Raw genomic sequence first — 16,653 nt, 5'->3', positions numbered from 1 at the left:
TTCATATCCAGGCTGGATTTAATTACCATAGTTAATTGTGGCAATGAAATACAACACTAAAAATTAAATCAAATATCACCATACCGCACTCAGAGCGCCCTCAGGTGACGCGGACTTGCAAACTTCAATCCCGCAAGTATGGGGGCAGGGGAAAGGGGACTTCTGTGTTATTAGAGAGGGATCTGTCCCAGCAGTAGGTGACACCAGGACAGATCCAGCTGCACCATCAGTCTTCAGCTGCTGACAATTCTTTATTTATGCTGCACTTCACACCAATGCAAACAAACAACAGAAAAATTTAGTCCACCACACACTTACTCGCCCCAAATTAACAGATGAAATACAGACTCATCGTCACATGATAAAAGAATGATTTATTAGAGCAACTTTATGATAAAATTATATAAAATAACAATTCATTTTTTTAAAGACATCCACAACATCACCTCGAAACAAAATGTACAGATACTGCCTATAATCCAAACAAAAATAAATTACCGTTCAAAAAAAAAACCAAAAGTGGAAAAAACTCAGGGCAGGAGAAACAAATCAAAATTATACACAGCATTTCAAGAGGGTATGGAAAAGAGAAAGTCATTATTTGATTCAAGTTATACAAACGTGTTTCAGCTTTACTCTCAGACAGCTCAGCTTGCATTTGTGTTGCATGCAAATGGAATGATCCAGTGAACAGTTCAGAACAGCAGAATCAGCAGCATAACAACAGCAGAGTGAAATAGGCACAATTCAGCACGGGGCACATCGAAAGTGAACAGGTAGTTCTGTCTGTTTTTTTTTTTCAACTTATACACATTTACTGAACTTCAAAAATAGCTACTGTGATCTGCAAAACAAGAAAAAACTAGTAGAATCTTGCACTTAAATACTTTACAATTTTCTACCTATCTTTTTTTTTTATGTCTCCTCTTCTTTTTTTTTCAGTAGGCTGTATGTAAACATTCCACTAGTTATACCTTTACTAAAATACTCAGATGATTGCAGACGTTATTTTCTCCCAGAGCATGACCACGACATGACGTCACTGTAGATACACTTAGGTCCTCGCTGACAAAGCTCGTGCACATTCTCACAGGAATTTACATTCACGCCATCAGAACAGAGTTAGAGGTTTTTACATTTGAAAGCGTCGAACTGAGAACATGGGTTTCAAGTATAGTGGAAGAGCTGAGGGCTGGGATTTTGAAAGGTGCTCAGGGCATCAGGCACCCAAAGCATATGGAAACCCAAAGGAATTGAGCGCCTCCTTCCCTAAGACTTTGAAAATCCCACCCTTCGTTACATTTCTTTAGTCAGATACAAAACACGTGAAAGCAATGTGGTATGAGAGTGACCCACAGGTCAGCATCACCCCTACCAAGCTCAACGCGAGACCCGTCTGTAGCTCCCAGAAGCCAGTAGGTATCTACCGCACTGATCCTGGGCCACCCAGACACACCATTACACATCCGTTACGGTCACACCGGAGTCACGCAGTGGCATGTTTTGATGGTTGCATACAGTACTGCTCGTGGAAATGAACAATGACTGAAGGAGTTAGGTGGCTAACGCTCTTTGGCTTATCTGGAGCAGACCAGTGCAAACGGGGGATACTTCAGAAGCAGTGAATACAAGAAAAAATATGTTGCATTTCATCACTGACCAGCAAAACTGTTTTAAATGCAATGATCCAAGGATGAACATTGTGTCAGGACACAGAAGCATTTCATAGTTTGGCCGAGTCACAAATAAAACAAATCGAGCTGTGCATCCTCCCCCCATTCACACACACATTTCCAAATGACAAACAGACACCGACTGTCGCATCCGTATTATTCACTTGAAGAGGTTACCATGTTTTGCAGGTTGATTAAGATCTAAGGTGTCTGCGGGCTCTCTCTCAAGATCAGAACAGAGCAACCAAGGAAGAAGCTCCGTCCCTGGTATGTCCATGAATGACAGAAGAATCAAGTAATTTTCAAATGAAGGTAAACTTAAGTCCCATCAAGGACACGTTGTAGAGAAACAAAAACTACGGTATAGCCATAAAGATGTGGAAATATGGTTAACAAATAATCATAAAAAAGTCAGATGTCTGAGTAATTCACACATGTTTATAGCAAAACTGAAACTAACAGCGACACCTTATCTGTGAAGGTCCTTAAACTCGTAGCGAGTTTGGGTAGCACCTGGGTGGTTCAAACCCTAACCAAGAAGGGCTTGAAAAAGTGTCTCCTCTGTTAGGAACAAGACTGCCACTTATGATATTCATCAAGGACACAGTCAAGTATTTCAAGAAAATACAGATCAGAATAAACAACTGAATAAAGACATTCACATAGTGCGTATATTACAGGCAGAAGAACAACAAGGGCAAATTCGTTTTTTATTCTGCATTCACCTACGTGAAATCCAGCAAATTTCTTATGGAAAAGCATCTCCAGACAAGTAGATGAGCCTTATAACCTACTGGAAATCTTGAAAGGATATTTGCACCTATTGTTTACCAGACAGCACCTTGCACGCTCAAAAGAAACTAATGGCCTGTTGGCATACTCCCATTTTGGGACTAATCCCGTTTCTGCTGAAATCGATAGAAAGCTCCCACTGGCATCACCAGGAAAGCAATCATGCTCTTCGCTAGTAAGATTAAACACTTTGTGAGCATCCCTATTTATTTAAATTATGTTAACAGCTTCCCACTGTTACAACATTCTAGCAGAAAAGCTCAGGTAACTACTGAAGCTAACTAAGGAATCCACTACCCACCCCAAAATATGAAGTCAGCACACAAAAAGCAGTCAGGCTTGGGAAACCATTTTCACTGGTTAAACTACGCACTGTATGAGGGCAAAGTGGAATTCATCTGCTCACCTTTCCCAGCAAACGTATCCTCCACAGCCACAAAAGAATTTCTTTACCTGATTAATTAGTTATTGACCAGGAAGAATGACAGAAAAAAAATGGGAGCAAACATGTTTGAAAGGGGTCCCCGCAAAACCAAAACTTTTGTTCTTAAAAGTGACAAAATTTGCTTAGTTTCTCAGTTTAACTGAAACACAAAATACAAAACCCAACTTTTTTTTTAAACAAGGAATTGTTCAGTCCAACTGCACATAATCCTTTATGTTTCTAGGATTATAACAGACCAAAAATCCCAAATGTACCAAGTGCTTGACACTCTTTCTGATGGATACCACAGAACAGTGGCTTTCCAAGCACTTTTGCATTGAAGAAAAACTCATAAACAGAACTTGCCATAGAAGTGGAGCTACATTTAAGCTGTTATCTTTTCAGTGCTGATAAGCGAACATAGGTTCCCAGTAACTGTGCAATCATGTTTACTGCATAAGCCACTGGAACAGATATTTTCCTTAGCAATCAGCTAATTGCAAACATCTTAGTCTTTGGCCCAGCCCAGAGTATTTGTAGCTCATTGTAAAAAGATTGTATATTCAAGGAAAAAAAAAAAAGCAGCTTAAAGACAGCATTTGTACCAAAATAATGAAAATTCAACAAGATAAACTGTAGAATCTGGCTTTTTGTACCTACCCTGAACTTCGGGTTCGAAACATCATCAAAAATAGTAATTGCATTAGTAGTCTTCACATTCACACCATTAACAACTTTTACACTTTTTCCAAGAGAAAAACAAAGGGTTTGTTCTGTCTTATTTTGGGTTTTGGACTGAAAATACAAGGATGCACAACTTCAGTGTGGCCACTTCTTTATGACCACTAAAAAGTACTTCTTACACAACTGTACTACGAGTTTCTCCTGGAAACCCATGATATTGCACAATCACTCTGTTGGATTTGCACACTGATTCCAACAGAGTCGTAATGCTTCCCTTGTACAATTAAAAAATAAAAAAAACCCAAACAAAACCAAAATATAGTAACAAAAAAAAAAAAAGAGTGTTTTTTAAATTGCGCCGCATTACAACTGAATAATTGTAAACAGGCCGATGCAAAAACACTTTAGCTTCGGCAGTATTGAATGGAGCATATGCAAAGCCTGTGTTTTTTTTTTATGGCACACTGGAAGAGTGAGTTATTTCTAAAAATCAGTTTGCCTATATGCTGAACATGTGCTGCTCCACAGTGCTTGTCCTGTTTAAAAGGCATACACAGATTTTCCATTCACCCTCACAGCATAGATATTTCTTTTTTTGTGCAACATGTTAGCAATCTAAACAACTGCTCCACACAAACTGTCCACAAACCACTCGTACACAATACTAATGCGACAGTAGATTACAATATGATAGCAATACAAAGTATTGTATCAGATCATATATTTCTCTCCATCTGGAATGAAATTCGCATCTTGTAAGCTAGAAGACCCGCAGTTCGATTTCTGTGTGTAGTTTCTCATATGGGCTGGAGACAAAGTCTCCAGTGTGGGCCCAGAAGTGTTAGCAGTCCTGACCTTAGTGGCTGTAGATTGTTTAGCAGCAGAAGATGCTTTGTTACTGGTAACTACATCCAAGTTTCCAGTAGGGTCGATGATGGCGTTTATAACTGTGAGAGAAAAAAAAAATGAAATAGAAAAGAGAGTTACAGAGACATATTAGCAGCACTCGGTGGAGCTTCTAAACAGAAGGTTGTTACCTTCATTCTGAATACAGTAGAACCATAGGCAGTACTCTCATTCATTTTAGTTATGATATTTTCTTCATTAGTACCTTCAGGCCTAAGCAGCTTTAACAAGCAAAACCTCTTCCAGACTAAAGTTAATTTAACGAGCTTCCTGGTTAAATCAGACGTGACAAACTACAGTAGCCAAGTGGCGAGCTTTTCGCAGGACCCCCAAATGATGCCTGTGTGTTTTTACATGTCTTTATTAAGCTTCTAGATGACGCAAGAGCTCGTCTTGCCTTTTCTACTGCACAGAGCACTATGTGCAAAATTCAAGTCCAAAACGCACTGCACAGCTTATTGGCTGAAAGAGTTGCTAAATATTATTTCAGCAGAACAGACCTTTGTCGGTTCATCTTATGGTAAGACGCTAATTACCACAAACAAAGCGTTACCACAGTAACAGCTTCCACATTTCAAAAGTCAACAATTCTCTTAAAAATTGGCAGCACAAGATAAATCTCCTGCTCACTCCATATGCACTCAGAGAGCACTGTGCTAACAAACTTAACTCCTGCATCCTTTCCCAGCTTTCCCTGGCAAATCAAGCCACATTATTTTATTTTGTGCAACTTACTGTCATGAGAGACAGAAAAAAAACCATTTAAAACAACCAACCTTCAAGCTGTTTTTGAACTCTCCTGAGCTCCTTCAGGATAGAACTGATTTCCTAGGAACAGAAGCATCAGAATGGAAAATTAAGCAACAAAGTACTCAACCAACAGAGGAATCTAGTCTTACTCCTTCTGCTTTATCGGATCACAAAGATTCAGGGTCAGTTCCAACCTTGCTTATCTAACGAAAAAGACAAAGCTACTATCTGTTTCTAGGCACATTTTGTCAGTGCATTTGCTCTGCATCATTTTACTACACCACTAAGTTCATAGCCACAGTGTTTTTCAGATTTACTGCACAAAGGCGCCTCCACATTCTCCTTAATATCAAATACATGAAGATACTTATAAACTCAACCCCAGCACAAAGCAACCGGCCACACATCTACTGCTGTAGCACCAAGCTACACAGGTCCTGCACAGATTTATACATACGTTTAGTACCAATCATTATTTCCTGGGGCCGTTATTGTCCTTAAATCGCTACTGGCAGTCCCCATCAACACCAAAAAGATATCATGAGAGCACAAATACCACCCTAGGGTTGAAGGGTGGCCTTATTATCAAACTGTTACAGGTGAAGAAAAACATTCATGGGAAACAGCTGTCTACAACTGAAGCTGTAGCAACCATGTGGTAGCAGACGCTTCGGTAGATGTTTAAATGAGGCCTAGTGACCCTGAACTTGAACATCTGAAAGGAGATTGGGTCTTTGAAGATGAACTGCGAAGGGAGAGGGGAAGACTTTGGTTAAAAACTGCTGGAAGTCACTTTGTCCCACTTGACACAGCAACAAAACACAGCAGTTCAACGCATGTAAGTGGCCTAGACATTTCAGAAATGCATCTGAGAAGGGCCAAAGCTTGCTGGTTTGGTTTCTTACAAAGCTTTCATGGACGAAAGCCTTCAGTATTTCACTTATTTTTGTGGTCTTACCTTATTTGATGTCTTCAGAATTGGCACTTCGTTTTCTGAATTAATTTTGGCCTCCATCTCTTCCCAGGTCCCTTCTGAGTTTTGAAACAGAATCCTGCAGCAAGAGAAGTGGAGCAGGTCTTAAAATTGACATAAAAAAGCTGCTTGCTTGAAAGACTTAATTATCACAAGATACAACAACAAAGCAGATTAGTGGATTAGTGACTGGACAAAGCGTCTTTCAGATGATTTAGGAACAATTCAAGTACTCCCCTATAACTGATGCCTTCTACTACAAGCACTGAAGAAATTTCACAAGTTTGGCGAGCTGCAGGCTTTCGGAAAGCCTTGGGACAGAGAAGGAAAGAGGAGACGCAATCCATCAATTTCCCATTGCATCTTTGCACAGGCAACATTTCAAAGTTAAAGCATCAACAGGTATTACAAAATCACCATTAAAATGCCAAAGGCCATACATATGACAAACAAGAGAAATGGCAAATAATCCCATTACCCCTCATTCACTACACAGCTTCCTACATCTAGATTCCCTGCACCCTGATAAAGAATTCCCGAGGTGACAATGCATAAGTAGCGGTTCAACAAACTCAGCAGCGAGTTGCTATTTCAGGCCAGGGACAAAAAGTTACTTACTTCATTTTTTCAGCTAGGTTTTCTGTATTTTCACGGATAGTATGTGATAACTGGGACACCGGGTTCAACATCAGATTGTCAAAGATTACCTACATAAGGACAGATCAGAGAATTAAGCAGAAGTGGCACATTAGAAAACCGTTGCTTTTTTTTCTTTTACAGTAAATAGTAACACTGAAACATCTTCATCAATGGGGATCACCCTTGAAGTTCAAGAGAGATTAAGATGACATGCAGCTTTGTTGCAGCACTTTGGCAAAAAGACTAATACTACCTTGTTCAATTTTTTTTTTCTTGAGGAGCATACAAAGAGACAGAGTTGTCTGCAGTAAGATAACTAAGCATTTCTGAAAGAAAAGGCTTAAAACTAAGCCTCACAGGCACCTCCCACCTCAAAAAAAAAACAACCCTAAAAGCCAAATTACAATGCAGGAAGTTCCACAAGCAGTCTCCCTGAAACCATCTAATGGGATTTATGGGTGCTCAAGCCACCTTGACAGCCATGTGATCCCACCATATTACATTCTGCTTTACTAAAAATAACAAAAAAAATCCCAATCCTCAAATATTCAAGTCCTATGGTTCAAAACAGCCCACAGGATTCTGCCAGGAAAGCCTACACGAGGTGGGAGCACTCTCAATCTGCATCTTTTATTCAGCCTCGGCACATCTCTACAGGGGAGGGACTGCTTCAAGCCAGTGACAGGACAGGATCAGTACCAGTGGCTCAGCGCTTCATCAGCCTTTTTGAGTCACACCTTCCCCTCCAGAGCAGCAGAGGGACTCTTCTGGAGCCCAGCTTTTCCCTCCTGCTTGCACGGCCTCCCCGAAGCCTCTGCCGCAGTTCTTCCTTCTCAACTGGAGCCAGTAGGCAGAAAGCAAGCAGAAGCATCAGCAGACCATTGCATCAGCAGCCTGTTCCTCCACACTGTCATCATCATCCCATTACAGCCCTCTCTCCAAGCTCATCTCCAGCCTCAAGGTTCAGGCCACGTTTCCTCACTCTGCAGCATCATCCTAATGATTTCCAGGCTACTCTGCTCTCTCAACCCAGCAGAATTGCAGCAAATCGCATGCATTGGAGGGATCAACGCGGAACAAGCAGCTTGCTGTCTGTACAGCAGGGCAGAGCAAGCCAGCTGTGCCACAGCACTCAAACCCAGCTGCAGAAACTCTTCACAAGGTCCAGATCCTTCCATCGCTGCTTTATGGGCAGCTCTGACCAGCACGTCCATTACAGAAAAATAAAGTGCCTTTATTCATCAGGAACAACTGTTGTCATGCTACGATTTCTTTTCATTAAACTATTGGTGCTGCAGACTGCAAAACTGTGGGTTTTGTGGTTCTCTTTAAAAGAGAAGAGCAATGAAATAGCCTAACTGGGCTCCGACAGTGAATTCTTCCTCCCAAAAAAGTGACCAAGCCTCAGATTTTAATGTTAATGGACTTTTACACAAGAGAGGGAACTTTCAGTCGGTATTGGCAAGAAGGGTGATTCTGTTGCTCTTTTTTTCTTTTAAGCACTGTTTCTATACCTACAAATCAGGGCTCTTGAGAAGTATTTTTAGGGTTTTTTTTGAGTAGACTCCTTTGGCAGCTTAAAAAGAGCAGGTATATATTCTGCAGCTTAAAGTAATGTCATATATAAAGGAAAGGAAAAGGTTGCCTGCCTCTTCACGGTTTCTTGTCCTCGTTTTTCTTGAGGGATCTTCTTTATTATCGTTCATATTTTGGTCAAAATCCTTCAGTTCCACTGATCCTGGAGGCACTTTCTGGTAGTTCAGACTTGCTTCTGGAATGTGCTGCACCAACTTGGAAATAATGAGTAATGAATGAGTCATTAAAAATTAGCAGGAAAGGAGGCACACTGGCACTCACTGCAGGTATTACAGATTTTCAGGCAAGCCCCAGAGGAACAATGATTTATTTAAGTTTTGTTCAGACAGGTATGGGTTCCTAAGCAAATTACTAGACCGTAGTCGTGAAAGCATCGACCCACTGGAAGTCATCCTACAGAACTTAGTGGGGCTGTTTACAATTTTGAGACTTGAGCACATAGTTGAAAAGTACATCTTTGTCTTTTTTTTTAATTTAGGCTTAAGCTCAAAAAGACACTGTTCTCCCATATCTTATGTTTTAACATATCAATGCAACATTAAAGCCACACTAAAATGAATCAGAAATCGTTTAGTAACACATGGAAGAGATGCAAAAGCAACACAAAACCACTGATAATGCAAATAACTAACAGGAAGAACAGAAAAGGCAAGACACCCACTTCTATTTCATTGACTAAGAGCCAAAAACTCTAAAAGAAGGGAAGGAAAAAACAGTGACGAGACAGAAATACAAAAATAATGGGATGGAAAGTGCACCTGAGATGGATATGCCAGCCGAAAAGATCTACGAGCAATCTGTGTTAAAACAGAAACAAAGAGATCAATGCTAGTGAATGACCGTGACGGCAGGTATCAAAGAGAACATATGATTTGGGGTTATTTTGGGTTGACATTCCCACAAGCGCATTCCTGAGGACCAGCACTCTGTGCCCACCCCACTGCAAGCACTGAAGCCCATGGCAGTCCTGGTCACCAACCAGTTCTGCTGAGGAGGTCTCAGGCAGCTCCCCAGATCGAAATAGACTGTGCTGAATGAAATCCAGCACCCTCCAAGGAGAAAGAATGGGCTAAACATACAGCCCAGGAGGCTCTTTGGTTGACAAACCGCACAGTTCTTGCTGGGAAACCATGTGCCATCCAAGGTCCAGGCTCCCCACACTCTATGCAATAGCGCTCGGGTTATACTCAGGCAGAGGTGTGAGATATTATGGTACAGGGGCACAACAGCCAAAAAATAAGCTTCTCTTTTTTAAGCATCCTTTCGTGAAGTGCAGAAATAGTAAGTTAGACTCCTTGCAGCAGTGAAACAGCATCAGGAGGGAATGAGATATTACTACAGTACAGCAGGTCTCAGCACAACCAGTTAAAAACACAGCAAGGACAGCATTTACTCCACCGTCACCAGGATATGTTCATATGTAACCTGGTCTCTTTTCACGCTTTCTATTCTGTCACACCCATAAACATTTCCTCTCGTCATACCAACACTCATACTGAGTTAGTTAAACAATAACTTAAACATCACTGGGCTCTGAAGTTTTTTATTAGATCAACTTTAAAAAAGATCAACCAAAAGAATTCTGTGCAGGGCTAAAATTTGCAGAAGCGGCCGGTGATTTGGGTTGACCACTTGACAATGCTTGCAGCAGCTGAGCTTTCAGTTTAAGTGCTCACCTCTGCAGAAAGCTGGGTCTTGTAAAACCTACACACCAGCACCCAGAAGTCCCCCAAAAAACCATGGCTTTGGTAAACAGGAATCAGAAAGGTTTTGCCCTTTGTTGGACTGTTTCCTTTCATTTTGTTTGGGGTATTTTGCTTAATTTATAGCAGTACTCAGCTCAGTATGCAAAGAATCTCAGTTATTATAAACTATGCAGCTGAGGCTACAAAACAAACAAACCCACTCCAAATATACACTGGGGAAACTGAAAACCTCCCAAGCAAACATTCAAGCCAACACTGGACCTGAAAGGAGGGAACATCAAGAATAAGGTTCGAATCTAAGGTTCCATCTTAACTTTTAAGAGAATACTCGTTATTTTAATCTTTAACCAAGGTTCTTAGTGAAAGTAACTTAAAAAGCAATTCATTTGAGGCTGAGAAATGCTGTGCCACACAATGATCCAAAGTGAAGCTTCTGGTACTGCATTAAACCCTCAAAAGTAATTCTAGCATCAGCACTTCTTTTTCCTGCATTTTTCCCTGCTTTATTAAAATACACATAAATATTTAGCAGTAGAATGGCACACAATGCTGCAAGAGCCGGAGCCACCTAAGAGACAGACACGCACAGCAAATATTTCTTATTCACATATTTCCTTTTATCAGATGTTCCAATACATTACTATTATAAATACAGTAGCTGTTTCTCATCAGTATGTCCTTTCCTAGAATATTTAATATAAAGTTATTTAATAAATACCCTCAAAATTCACAGCACTTAGCATCGCTTGCATTGATCCTCAGATATTTCCTAGCAACTTCCCTGCATTAAGCCAAAATAATTATTTTAGCACAGATTCAGCAGCACCCGGGCTGAGGGAAGCGTGTCTGCTGATACTTGTCCAGTTCCAAAGATGTGATATGCATTTATTAAACCCACATCAGTTTATATGGCTGCCACTCACAGCATGACCCCCAAAGTGCACAGCTCAGAATCCCAACCTATTCAGGATTCAGCTCTCTGTCTCCACATCGCAGAAAGTCCTGCTAATTTAACCTGTGTGTGGCCATTGCTCACACAGCGCAGCTCCACTGATGCACAGCGGTGCTTTGGGTGTAACTCAAACGGCCTCCCAGCCACTGGCCCTGCTGAAATCACGGTGCTACCCAACCCTGTTTGGAGTGAGCCTAGTTAAAAGCCTTTACGGTGGTTTCGGCCACCACTGGCTGAACACACTATAGTTTATGGCTCCTGACCTGTCTTTATAGGCTCCTACCAGCGCTTCTTAATTCACACCACTGTTAAGATCTCAAAAACTGCTCTAGCAGTGGGTACTGCCAACAGCATAACCTACAGTGTGACACAGCCCAACATTTGCTCTCTTGGCTATTGCGAGGGGCCCGACTGGCGTGTCCTACACAGCAGTTCTGCAAAGCCACGTCGCAGAGAAAACCTCAATTCACATGGGTCCAAGCAATCCTAGCTTTGTGGTCCTGCCGTTCAGCATCACATTTGTGCTTTCAAGCCCATAGTTTTGCAGAGTAGAAGCACTGCAGTTTGCAGGTGTTCTTCCTCTAGCAGCAGAGGGCACCCCTCTGTATGCATTCAACAAAAAGAGTAGGTCACTGATTTTCTAGAAGGATGCAGGTCATTACCAACCCGCCGCAAATGTTTCATCTGCAAGTAAGGTCACCTTAACTGCTTGAAAAGAATAACACAAGGCAGTTTTGCAGGAGTGGCACTTCAAAAAAAGCAAAGCAATAAAAACATTATCTCAGAGCCTGATGTTATTGCGAAACATTTGTGCATTGTGACTCCAAACACCCCCACGAATAAACCCCTCCCTGAGCAGGCTGCATCTGACCTTGGCTTAACACAGTCACAACCACACTCGCCTGATTTTCTGGGTATCTCCTTAAACTTCTGCTTTGCACTTTTGTTGATGATCACAGCAGGGTTACAGGGTCTCGAGGATAAGTTTGATCCTCAGCTCTGAACTCTGCTTAGGACAGGTCTGCAAGTCTCACAACAGCCAAAGACTACAGGGGGCCAAGAGGCCCATCCTAAGAGCAGATACAGTGAGCTGTGTATTTTTACGCCCACACTGGCAGTAAACAAGAGGGAATTTAGATTTAATCAGCAGCAAAGGCAATTTTGCTTTAGCAGCTGGACCCTCCTGGTGACCTCTCAGCCATGTTTGTGCTGAGCTGAGTCCCTGTGCTGCAGCACTGGTGAGGCAAATTCAGAAATCGCCTCTCTTCTCAGCACTCAAGTCCAGACGAACCATTACATGGCTCAGGAGGAAACCACAGCTCTACTGAAGAGCTGGAGGACAGCATTTCCCAAGCTGTCTGCCTCCTTTTGCACCTCGCTGGCTGGGGAGTCAAGTCCCTGCCCTCAACTATCAGTACAGGAGGGAAAGGACCTGCACAGCATTTCAACAGCTTGGGCAGAAAAGACACAGCAGAGGTACTTAAATACACAGCTGATACAGAGTGTGCAGCCAGAACACACAGTCAGTGCCTCGCCTGAAATAAGAAGGGAGGCTCAGGCTCTCTGGTACAGCAGCACAGCACATCCACTCCCATCCTGTTCCTCAACTTTATCCTGTTCAAACTTTAGGAACAGAGTACAACTAGAGGCCATGAGATCCTTTGGTATGAGGAATCTAACATTCTGACACGGGGCTTTCCTGCTTCCTAGAGGCACAGTAAGGAATCCCTCAACAAAAGCCAAACCTGTCCTGATCCAATACAGCTCTTGACCCGTGCAGCCCACTCCCACCTCTCGCAAGCCTGGCTGTGGCACAGGGAAGAGTAAAATAAAGAACATCCTAAATAGACTGCAGTCAATCTTTCTGCTGGTGATTTTTAGGGGGACATCAGGTGAGGGTTTTTGATGCTGCAGGAACTAGGGATGCTGCCCTGGTCTCCCACCACAACCGTACCCTGCACGCTTGCTTGCATTCAGATGCAGACATTTCTGCTGTTTGGGATCTTACCTCTTCTCTTGCCGATATGGTGGAAGCAGGAGTGTTGGGCACAGAGCCGAGGGAGGGGCTTTGTCCTGTCCCTGATGAACTCTGCGAGTCCCCATCTCCAGCAACATCATGAATCTCTCGAGCAAGGATGGCCACATCCTTCACCAAGGTCTGGCTGAGTCTGAAGCACAGGGCATGCAGCAGAGCCATTAGGACACAAGAAACAACAAGCCTCATATTCATACTATACAATAGAAGCAGTCACCAAAGGTCTGTATCAATTAGAATCTCTGCGGAGCGTAGAGAAAGCAGGGTTTTTGGGGGTTGCCTTGGCAGGGTGCTGAGGAATACTATGGCTGCATAGAAGAGGAACAAAATAGAATCATAGGATAATTTGGGTTGGAAAGGACCTTAAAGATCATCCAGTTCCAAACCCCCTGAGGGATACCTCCCATCAGAACAGGCTGCCCAAGCCCCCATCCAACCTGGCCCTGGACACCTCCAGAGAGGGGGCAGCCACAGTTTCCCTAGGCAACCTGTGTCAGTGTCTCACCACTCTCACTGTGAAGAATTTCTTCCTAATGTGTAATATAAATCTTCCCCCTTCCAATTTAAAGCCATTTCCCCTTGTCCTATCACTAAATGCCCTTGTAAAGTCCCTCCCCAGCCCTTTTCAGGTATTGGAAGGCCACTACCAGTTCTCCCCAGATGCTTCTCCCCAGCTTCAAAGTAGAGATTTGATAAAAAACAAGTTTTAATGACTACACACTAACAGAAAGTACTGGAGACAATCCATAACACCCACTTCCATTTTTTTTTTTTTTAACTTAATAAAACACTGTCACTTTTTCTTCTTGAGACTTCTTTCTTTTCCCTTAAAAAGCCCATACAAGGAAAAGCTTTTTACTACTTAAATAATAAAATTTCAAATTCTTTTTCCTTTATAGTTTACAGACTGTAAACCGAAGTACATCTCCACATTCTCCAGAAGGGCTGAGGGATTACCAGGGCAAGCACAGCACACCTTAGAGGGATCTGGTTTTCAGAAACCAAGTCTTGAAACTTCAAGCCCCTTGACAGGTGCCCAGTTAATATTTAGCGATTGCAGCACTCTGCGCTAGATCTCAAAACCAGTTCTTAAGTTTCTGGATTGTTGTTAGCAGAACTTAAAAAAAAGTCCCTTCAGACCAAAAGTAGCTGTCATGGTAATTTTGAAGAAAAGATTCTAAAAGAAAAAAGTAACCGTCCAGCTAGCAAGCTTCATCTGAAAGACATTTTCTTCTTTTATTTGAAAAATGAAGCAATGTAATAAAACTGTCAGTTCATCAAAACATTTCCTCAGAAAGAAAGTGCATAATTGAACTAATAAAAAGCAGTTTGATCTGCCTGCCTAAGGTGCCCCCTATCTGTGCTGGTTTGGATAGAGTTGTCACCAAACACATCCATTATGTGATCCACTTACTGTAAACAAGTGGCATTTTCCCTTTTAACTCTCTCTGACTCCTCTAAATCCCTCCCAGATAATTTGGGAGTAGCATCGGAAATCAGAACTGCAATTACGAAGCAGGCTCTGTGACCGAGCCCTGCAACACGCAGCGCCAGACAAGTCTGACGCAACCATTTATTTATAGCTGCTGCAACCCATAGCATTCTCCCGCACTAAGAACGCGGCTAGGAGGGAAGCCAGCGTCTCACACACACACACACGCTTCACGCGGTACAGGTAATGCAGCCTGGTTTGAAGGCTGACACACTTTCTAGCAGTCTGATAGCAATGTTCACACAAGAAAAGTCCTTTCAGTGTGGTGAGTGAGATGGGCGATGTGGAAATACTGACCAAAAGCAGACAGAAGACTGCTTCCTCAGTCAAAAGTATTTCAAGTATGGCCAGTACAATGGAAGACCAGTATTTCTGGAAAGTTGGCATAACACAGCTGCATATTAGAGATGTCAAACCTCAGATGTCACTGTTTAAAAAAAGAATCTATTTGCTTTACTGCTGAGGTCCTCAAGGCAACCATCAAACCAGCAGTTCAGAATAGGTCTTGTATCCAAGGACATCAAGCTAAGCAACGACTCCGGAACTTTATACACAGAGCCCAGACAGATTTTCTTGTTTGGATTCATTGTGCCAAGCAAAGAGGTTTCTGCCCCACAGGGACTGCTCACTGCTCCCTCACCAGCTTCAGGCAAAGGAGCTTCAGGCAAGCAGCTTCACGAGTTTACATATACAGTCTTGCTAATCCATCTGACTTCCTCTGCAGAGCATTAGGACAGTTCACACCAACCAGCCAGTGCACACGCAGTGATTTGCAGCAGAAAGAGATAAGCAGATGTAGACAGATCTTTTGACAGACCTTGAGCTATGAGAGGAGACTCATCCACAGTCCTGAATAAGAAACAAACCAAGATACAACACCCTGGGCACCTTGGCATTTTCTAGAGAGAAGGTACAACCAGCACAACGTAGCACAGGCTGTAAAGCTTCATGAAAACCTGCCAAGTCTGAACAAGCTTATGTTCAGACATGAAGGAGAGGGAGGGCACACAAACAACAGGAGAGAATGCCTCTTTCTACCTCCACACCTGGGTTTCATTTGAACACCAAGGAAAATTCCATCTATTTTGAACATGTGGGTCAATACATAAAGCCTCGCCTCACCTGGCTATTTCTGCTATCTCTGCTGTTTGAGCCATGAAGTTGTAGGGGTCAGGGTGGTCATCAAAATCTTCATCGTCATCCGTTTCTCTGCCATTGTGCTTCTGCTTGCTTAGCCCAGAGCCACGTATCCTCGGTGTTTGTGTCGCTGTTGAAGTATGGGAGCGTTTGTGTTTAGGGGAGCTGTGATTTGAGCCATATTCCTCCTCCGAAGTAGAAGTGTAATCTGAACCCTGTGGTCTCCGCCTTGATGCTTATAAAAAATGAATTGGTTTCAGATTGAGGAAAGCAGTAAATAACTACATAAGGGTAAAAAGGTAACACAAAACTAGCCCAAGAGCACAAGGAAAGGAGAGATTCTGTGCAGATTTTAAGCTAAACAGTACGTTCTCACAGCTCGTTTCAAAGTAGAGCCCTTCTGTGGCTCCTGTTCACTATACAAATTTGGAGTAGAAAATTCCAATAGAGAAAAGCTGCTGTGGTCACAATTCCAATGTAGTAAATTATTACCACAGACTTGGCTCTCCATGCACAGAAGCTCTGCGTATAAGTAGCACACACTTCAGATTCCTCATAGTCCCACATAAGTTTCTAAAAAGAGCCCAATTTTCAAGCCTGCAGACACCTCTGCAATTAGCTGCGAGTACAAGCAAAAGGAGGGTGTTTGGAGTGAAGAACAGACTATAGTGCCTGGTGTTATTTGCAGAAGTCCACACCCCCACATTCACCTCCTGCCTTGCAATTAATAACACTTGACAAAAAGAAAAGTGTTCACACAGTCAGGACCAGCTCCAACTCCTAAAGCCCACTGGAAGCTTCCCACTCATCCCAACTGGGTCTGCAGATCTGTAGACACCCAGGTCCTCCCAGCAGGGGAAGCACTGAGATGTCCTTATTTGAGAACCAGTCTTT

General features: G+C 42.5%; 1 protein-coding gene across 13 annotated transcripts in view; it reads right to left on the bottom strand.

The window, feature by feature from the left end:
* Window positions 1-358: 358 nt before the first annotated feature.
* The window catches only part of CEP170B (centrosomal protein 170B), a 258,688-nt gene continuing 242,393 nt past the window's right edge, over window positions 359-16,653 (bottom strand). For 7 of the 13 annotated variants that reach the window (XM_054066754.1, XM_054066746.1, XM_054066744.1 and 4 more), the window contains 8 exons: window positions 15,745-15,994; window positions 13,104-13,263; window positions 9,196-9,234; window positions 8,491-8,631; window positions 6,821-6,909; window positions 6,188-6,281; window positions 5,256-5,307; window positions 359-4,520 (listed from right to left, as the gene is read on the bottom strand). In XM_054066754.1, coding sequence (XP_053922729.1) covers window positions 4,285-4,520; window positions 5,256-5,307; window positions 6,188-6,281; window positions 6,821-6,909; window positions 8,491-8,631; window positions 9,196-9,234; window positions 13,104-13,263; window positions 15,745-15,994 — 1,061 coding nt within the window. In that variant the 3' untranslated portion in view covers window positions 359-4,284. The remainder of the gene's footprint in view (window positions 4,521-5,255; window positions 5,308-6,187; window positions 6,282-6,820; window positions 6,910-8,490; window positions 8,632-9,195; window positions 9,235-13,103; window positions 13,264-15,744; window positions 15,995-16,653) is intronic. The other 6 variants (XM_054066752.1, XM_054066756.1, XM_054066750.1 and 3 more) reach the window with 3 other exon arrangements.

The sequence above is a fragment of the Cuculus canorus genome, chromosome 5 (assembly GCF_017976375.1).
Source record: "Cuculus canorus isolate bCucCan1 chromosome 5, bCucCan1.pri, whole genome shotgun sequence".
Lineage (NCBI taxonomy): Eukaryota > Metazoa > Chordata > Aves > Cuculiformes > Cuculidae > Cuculus > Cuculus canorus.
This window is presented reverse-complemented; position numbering and strand designations above follow the sequence as displayed.